This window comes from Nannospalax galili, unplaced genomic scaffold (genome assembly GCF_000622305.1).
Source record: "Nannospalax galili isolate Female #2095 unplaced genomic scaffold, S.galili_v1.0 scaffold406, whole genome shotgun sequence".
Lineage (NCBI taxonomy): Eukaryota > Metazoa > Chordata > Mammalia > Rodentia > Spalacidae > Nannospalax > Nannospalax galili.
The window spans coordinates 986,324-994,026 of record NW_008357033.1 but is presented as its reverse complement, the minus strand read 5'-3'; the positions used below and the strand labels follow the sequence as shown (position 1 = coordinate 994,026).

The 7,703-nt window shown below is 47.6% G+C and overlaps 1 protein-coding gene across 3 annotated transcripts in view; it reads right to left on the bottom strand.

Annotated features, from left to right (window-relative positions):
- Grm7 (glutamate metabotropic receptor 7) overlaps positions 1–7,146 on the bottom strand; it is a 998,867-nt gene extending 991,721 nt beyond the window's left edge. For all 3 annotated transcript variants that reach the window (XM_008854801.2, XM_008854803.1, XM_008854802.2), the window contains exon 1: positions 6,353–7,146. In XM_008854801.2, the coding sequence (XP_008853023.1) occupies positions 6,353–6,871 (519 nt within the window). In that variant the 5' untranslated portion in view covers positions 6,872–7,146. The remainder of the gene's footprint in view (positions 1–6,352) is intronic.
- Positions 7,147–7,703: the final 557 nt, after the last annotated feature.

The following is a 7,703-nucleotide window of genomic DNA, read 5'->3' as shown; positions in this document are numbered from 1 at the left end:
TAAATATATATATGTATGTATATGTATATACATATATACATCCATCACTATACCAATGCACAAAGATCCATTAATTAATTAGATTGACTATACATTGCATAAATGTGCTCCGAAATACTGATCGTGCGTGTAGTTTAGTTGCTGGGAAAATGAGTTTGCAACTATTCTTAATTGCCTATTTAAAGTCAAAGGGGATGAGGAGTGGAGTCAGGCTTGTTGCTTACTGTACAGGGGCCTGGGATTTTAATATACTTTGTACTCCATTATGGAATGAAAATGCTTCTGTGCCCGGGGGATAGCAACAAAAGATTTGCTTTAATGAAAGGAGCTGAGTGAGGGCTCCACAGCTCTTAGATAGGAAGCCTACAGCATGCATCCAAACTCTCTGCCTTCACCCTCAGCCACATGCAGACAGGAGAGAGGCAATCCCACATGCTAAAGGCAATCACCCTTCATGTTGGGCAGACTGAGGAAGGATGCAGGGTTTTGAATAACCCAAAGCCGGCCTATAACAGTTCTCTTTAAAGTAAAGAAAACATGTATTATTTTTCACTTTATGAACACTAGTCAGCAAGGTGATATTATACTAGGAAATCAGCTGTCTTTCACTACAGGTAGCAATATCAAACTCAGTCTAAGGATGGTCATTGTGTTTGATTAATTTTTAAAATCAATTATTTTGTGTATGTGTGCATGATGTGTGGAGCATACATGCCATGGTGCCCATGTGGAGGTCAGAAGACAACTTTGTGGTGTCAGTTGTCTCCCTCCACTTTTATGTGGGTTCCAGGAACTGGACTCCAGTCACTAGGCTTGTCTAGTAAATTCTTTTATTGGCTCCTTTTGTTTCCTTTAAAGGCATGTTCCAGAAAAATCAGGGATGCATCTACACTGACACACAGCTGTCTCTGGGGACTCCAGAACAGCAGGGCTCAGGTTGCCTGTCTTCCACTCAGCCCTGCTTGCCTCTGCCTGCCTCTCTACTACAGAAAAGTCTCTCCATGGGTTGAACGGCACCTGAGCATCCCTGCTTCACAACTCCACTGTTTTAGAACTTCCAAGAAACAGAGATAACTTTCCCATTACTCTCTGACAGAAATATGTTGAAGAGGATCCTAAATCCAGATACCGTATCTAAACCAGTCACTTGCTTTGCTTGTTCTGAGAAACATAACTCAGTCCCGATACAAGAAACATGATCAGGGTGTCAGTATTTGGCAGCTTCTTCAAAAGAAAGCCTAGGAATATCGAAAGATGAGACAGGACAGGATACTGAACAGAAAAGAGTATAACAGCTCCTGTAAATCCCACTGACCCCATCATACCCAATGTCTTATGAGCATTGGTAAGTGGAGGTCTTTCTCTCTACCAAGATCTTTGATATACCCACCGATGAATAATCTGATAAAAAAGGAAAACTCTAAATACAGTAAATTGACCAAACTAGTAATAATCAAGATCACAATGAATATATCCACACCTGAGTTTTACATGGATTGGAGTGACTGGGTCTCAGGTCCTCATATTTATGCAGCAAGCATTTTGCCCACTGAGCCATCTCCCCAGCCCCTAAAATTTTTTGACTGTTTATTTTGAGACAGGGTCTCTCCTCAGCCCTAAGTAGCCTGGTACTTGCTGTGTAGATCAGGCTGGCTTAGATCCCACAGAGATCTGCCTGCCTCTGCCTCCCAAGTGCTGGAATTAAAACATGCTACACCACCATGCGTGCCTAGAAACTACTTTTTTTTTCTTTTTAGGTCTTTTTGAGACAGGGTCTCCCTGTAGCCCCAGCAGTCCTGGAACTCACTATGTAGACCAGGCTGGCCTTGAACTCACAGAGATCTGCCTGCCTCTGCTTCCCGAGTGCTGGAATTAAATGCGTGTGCCACCATGCCGGACTTAAAACTACATTTCTTAAAGATAGAATTCAAATGAAGAAAATGAGCTTATAAAAGTTAAATGGTTTATTTAGGGTAACAACTAGGGAATCATGTGATTAGCACTAGAACACATTGTGTAATTCACCCAGTCTTTTAACTCCAATATGTAATGTGAATTATGTAGAAAGTAAATCATTTGTAATTTCTTAAGCTCCTAAGGTCTGTGAAGTTAACCTAAATGTCATCTTAGTTTCAATTTTTCTTCAAGAGAAAAAAAATATCCCCAGAGATATCCTCATTAAAGGGATTGTATATACATAAAGTATACATGGAACTGTCTTCAAATATAGTACGTGGATGTCTTCATTCCTTCTCTCTCTGCTCTTTTAAAAGATGCCCCTTTAAAAATTCCCACTCACCATCTGGTAGGCAAATTTCCTAAAACACAGTAAATGTGGAGGAAGAGACTGTTTTAGAGATTATTCCAAATGGCAGTGATACCTATATTTGTGAAATTTTAAAAAGAGTAGGTTAGAGTTGCTTTAAAAAAATAAAGTCTCCCTTATAATAATACCATATCAACATATGAGCTGAACTCCATTCTACTGACAGACACAAGCACACACACACACACACACACACACACAGAGAGAGAGAGAGAGAGAGAGAAAGGGAGAGAGAGAGAGAGAGAGAGAAGAAATTATAGGGATTTAGATATAAAATAGTGTTCTGAAAGTTTGAGATTATGTTCAAGTTTCTATGAATGGAAGGGAACTATTGACAATTTGCAAATGTATTTCATTCATGTTACAAAATCCATAGGCTTGGATTTTCATTATAGTCGAATAAGCACAATCTATTTTCAAGCCAGTTACTTTTTGAGAGAGAAATAAACAAGTGGAACAGATAACATGTAATTCCAAGTCCATAGCCTAGTTCATGTCAATGGATGTGAAATGTCATTCATTCAGAATCAGTATGTAGCCAAAGGACTTTATACTCTCTGAGAGTTTGGTCTGAAGTCAGTAACAGAGGAGCCATGAACAGCAACTCTTCTGTTACTGGACACTATAATATACTTCACATATGACTATAAAACAGTGGCCAAGGCAGATTCACATTATTATGTAACCTCACCACTTTAAGCCATCCCTACCCTGTGATTAGTTTTTAAAAATATGTTACTCATCGCCAATATTAATTTATGTTTAATCTTTCTTAGCATTAAGAGAGTAATATTCTGCACAGGCTCAAAGGCAAATCTCCAGAAATTCCTCGCTGATGTTTCTTTGAGGCTGAAAATGCATTGCAGGGCAGTTGTGGTGATTTAATTCTACTTGGCAGAGCCCTGGCCACACACTAATTTCATTAGCTTCAAATTCCTGGATTTGAAGACCCACTGGATCTGATTCCTGTTATCAAAAGTGTCATTTACTAACCTATTCAGGGGAGAGAGAGAGAGAGAGAGAGAGAGAGAGAGAGAGAGAGACTTGCTTTGTACACCAGCAGGTGAAGGAGAATACCAAGTCAAAGGCACTATTTACTTTTGAGCAGTCATCCTTGCCCAGATCTGCATTTTAAGGAACTTCAAGGCAGACTCTTGCGGCAGCAGTAGCATTTGTTGCATCTTGACTACCTCATTCACTTTCTCCTCCTCATCACTGCTCCTCAGTGCTCAGCATCCCTCATTTAGTCCTTAGTTATGTCCTCCCTAACTACAGGCACATTTCACCATAAATTTACATCCCAAGTGATCAGTTTGGTGTGGTCCACACAGCCACCCACACAGGACCAGAGGGAAGAAGAAAACTCAAATCACTGTAAACCTCAGAATTCAGTCATTTAAAGGAGTTTCTCTTGTATATAGGACAATTTTAATTGAATTGAACCCTGGGGTCCCAAAGGAGACACACCTACTCTCCTTTTCCTCCTCCTCTGTTTGATGGTGCCCAGGAGCAGCTGTCTGCCATTCTTTATCTCCTTTTGCAAGCTAACAGAAATTGAAAACTAGAGGTTGTACTTGCAGGCCAAGAGATTCTAAACTCACAGGCAAAATAAGTCATTGGAGGGTATCTGTGTGGTACACAGAGATGAGGTGTGTATAACACACACACACACACACACACACACACACACACACTCACACACACAAATACCTCCACAGGGGGCGATGGCTAAACAGGATGGAGCAGGGATACTGCTATCCAGATTGTAGCACTAGCTACAAGTTGGTGCATCCCTCCCACTCCCAGCCTCTTCTCAGTAGCTGCAGGTGAGAGCTGGGGCCTCTTTTCCCCTCAGCTGTACAATCCAACATGAATAGCTGCAATTTGCAAATTAGGAGAAAATGACAGTGTTTTCTCTGAATGGTTTCAGTCTCAACCCACACTGGGAATGGGGGCAGGGAGGGCGTAGAAGGCCAGCCATTTGTGTCTTTGGAAGTTCAAACGCTAGAGGGGGTGGAATCAGCTCTCCCATCTTAACTTCATGGTCCCATTGTTTTTTCAGACATTCAGGCCCATCTGCAGTAATGTGCACACTCCCAGTGAACAGAAAAACAGGCAGGGAAATAATCTTAAAAACGTGAAACACAGAATGTGTTTTCCACCCCCACCTCCAGGGCTTGGAAGGAAACCCAGGGACCCACCCCCAGGTGGTCCTCAGGTACTGTCTCAGCTCATTTCCTCAACTCTGAAGGCCTACCCCCAGCCCCCAAGTTGTCCAGCTTCAGAGTTCAAGGTGAGGTGCTTCTGAGTCTTAATGACAAAAACCTAGGCTGTTTCTGAACACAAGCAATCCAGAGTGAAGTCTGCTCTCACAGCACTTTGGGGACTGAAAGCATCTAAAGCTCTCAGGCTGACACACTGGTGTTCTGGATGATCTAATAATCTGAGGGGCCTCACTAGGCATACGTTTTAGGTGGGCACCTCTGCTGCTTCAACACAAACTTTGCTCTCCTGGAGAAGACGAAGTGTTGTGATGCCCTAACCCTAACTGGCAGTGCCTTCCTGAAGCCCACACCATTAGGGGAAGCTGGTAAGAGCCAGTTCTTGAGGGGCGGGGGGCGGGGGGGCTTCATGTTTGGATTCTTTTGTACATGTGGGGAAGGGATTGCCTGGATTTGGCTACCACCAAACCCGGAGTGAGCCCTGGGTTAGGAGAAGAGTCAAACCGAAATTGAGATGAGGTGAGAACTTCGGTCTGTGAAAGAAGAACGAAAGGAAGAGGAGGTTGAGAAATAGGAAGAAAAAAATTTTAAAAAAAAATGGAAAGGAAAATGAGGAAGGAGACAGAAACACGCAGAGGGATCTTGTCACAGAGACCCAGAAACTCAATTTCAGAACCTCAAAGGCATCCATTTCTACCCAATGCAGCACAGGAGTCACAGAGCAGTCTGAGGCTGCAGGGACCTGGGGCCAGAGCACTGCAGCTCAACCCACAGCACATAGGTCCTGGTTAGCCTTCCTCCTGTTCTCTCATGGCCCTCTGGAATCAGGGTCATAAGACCCCAGTAACCCTCTCAGCGCTCCCCGCTGCTCCCTGGATGATGCCTTTGCCTTGCCAGAAAAGCGCCTTCTCCCAGCTCAGATTTGGGACTGGGGTCCAGGACTGACTTTGGAGCGCGGGGGGCGAGGAGAGGAGGGAGCCGGCAGTGAAAGCGATTTTATTTCGCAGTTGGAATGAGCTCATCCCCAGCTGAGCTCCAAAGTGGCAGCAGAAAGCTAGCTGATCGCCCAGCTCCAGCCAGTGGCCAAACTGCAAATGCAATTTAGGCGGTGCATAGAACTGCCAGGAGGAAATCAACTCCGGGGGGTCACGTAGGCCTGCCGGGTCTTCCCACCCGCGAAGGTACCCCGTGCCTCCAGCCCCAGGCTCTGGTGGAGACCGGTTATGGGTCGGGAAATCCAACCCCAAGGAGATGGGGAGTTAACATCTGGGTTAAAACCCAGCCCTCAGTTGAAGTGGCTCCATGGTCTTCTCGAAATTTTCCAAAGGAGTCAAGGTTTCCCGGGGTTGCTTGGGCAAGCGAGGCTGGGGAGTTGAGAAATGCCGGTTTTTCAAGGCATCTTCTCGGATTTTTTAAAATTCCTTTCTTTTTCATATTCCACGTTCCTAATCTGCTCCCCTAGGAGAGACACTTCTACAAGCCTGTTTCTGAGCATACTTCACTCTAACACAAACCCATTTAAATTTTCGCTTTTTTTTTCTCAGATTACTTCTTGTAAATGGGGCCATAATTCCAGGGAGCTGGGTCAAATGGAGTGGAGCTTGGACAGGGGGGAGAGGAAAAAAAATAAGAAAGAAAGATGCCTCTTTGGGTGGGGTAGGAGGAATTTAGTAGGATCTCTTGGGTAGAAACGCAGAAAGCCTGGCGTGATCCCCCTCAACCTCACGGAGTCCAAACCAGCTTTTAAGGTTAGAGCGCAGGGGGTCACAGAATGCTCCGCCCCAGAGGGAGCGCCCTCCCCTACCTGGAAAAGCCTCAGGATGTTGGCTACCATGATGGAGACCGAACTCCCCGAAGCCCCAATCACTCCAACTACTTTCTCCGGCTTGACGAAAACCGGGGGCTCGCCATTGGTGCAGCGCACGTCGGAGGTGTCCTTCTGGATGAGCGCCTGGACGAAAGTGAGCGACTGTTCGAGCGCATAAGTGTCCCTGGAACAAGTGTCCAGGATCCGCGCGCCAAGCGTCACGTTGGGCAGCAGGTTGGGATCACTGTTGATCTGGTCCAGGGCGTAAAGCATAGCTTCCAGCCTGTGGATCCCGTTTTCCCTCTTGATGTCGCCGCAGGGCACTCCACTGGGACCCTTGGCGTGCACAGGGAACAGCCCCCCGAGGGTGACGTCCCCCTCTATCCGGATCGAGTGCGGGGCGTACATCTCCTGGCCGCGCGCCGCCGCCGCCAGCGCGCACAGGAGCACCTCCAACACGCAGCAGGGGAACTTCATCAAAGTCAGGACGCGGAGCAGCTTCCGCAGCTGGACCATGCTGCTCGGGATGCTGCTGCGGTGGCGGCGGCGGCGCCCGAGGGGACCGTGGTGGGCTCTCCCGGGTCTGGGTTCTTCGAGGTGAGCTCCTTTTGGGGGAAGCCCGGGGACTTCTGCAGGCACAGAGGGTGGAGGAGCCCAAGGGGGTCAGCAGGAGGGAGCAGGGGTCCCGCGGAGCCGGCCAGTCGGGGCCACCTCGCGCTCGGGCTCCGCGGGCCGGTGCGCCGCGCTCGCGCTCCCGGCTTGCAGCTCGCGCTCTCCAACAGCCCAGCACTGGGGAGAGGGCAGGGATTGCTATCGCTTTAAATGGTCGTTGGGCTCCCTCTCCTCCTCCTCCTCCCACTCCCTCCCTCCCTCCCTCGCTTGCTCTCCATCTCTCCCCACCCTACCCAGCGCCCGCCCTCCCCACCAGTTTGCATCATCACGCAGGGAGGGGCTGCGTGCTGAGGTAAGGGGGGGGTGCTGTGAATGGGTGGGCGGCTGGGGAGCGGGGAGGTTGCTTCGCCGGGGGAAGTTTCGTGGTCCCCTGGGAATATAGGGATTTCAGGTTGCACCAGTGAGAGATAAGCTTTTGCCCCAGTTCTAGGTGGAAGCCTATGGCCGGCCTACACCCACGCCTTCGTTCTGGAAACCCTAGGTTTAGGCTTGGGATGGGGCAGGGATGTCTGGGGCTGACTGATCCTAACCTATAGGTCTGAGCCTTTGGCTCCCAGCTCTAGAAGAAAACAGCGACTCCAGAGGCGGAGCGGCTAGTGAAAGAGAGGGCCAGGGAGACCCTAGTCTCTGCTTTTGGCCCTCCTGTGATAGTTTTCACTCAGAAACATTCATGACA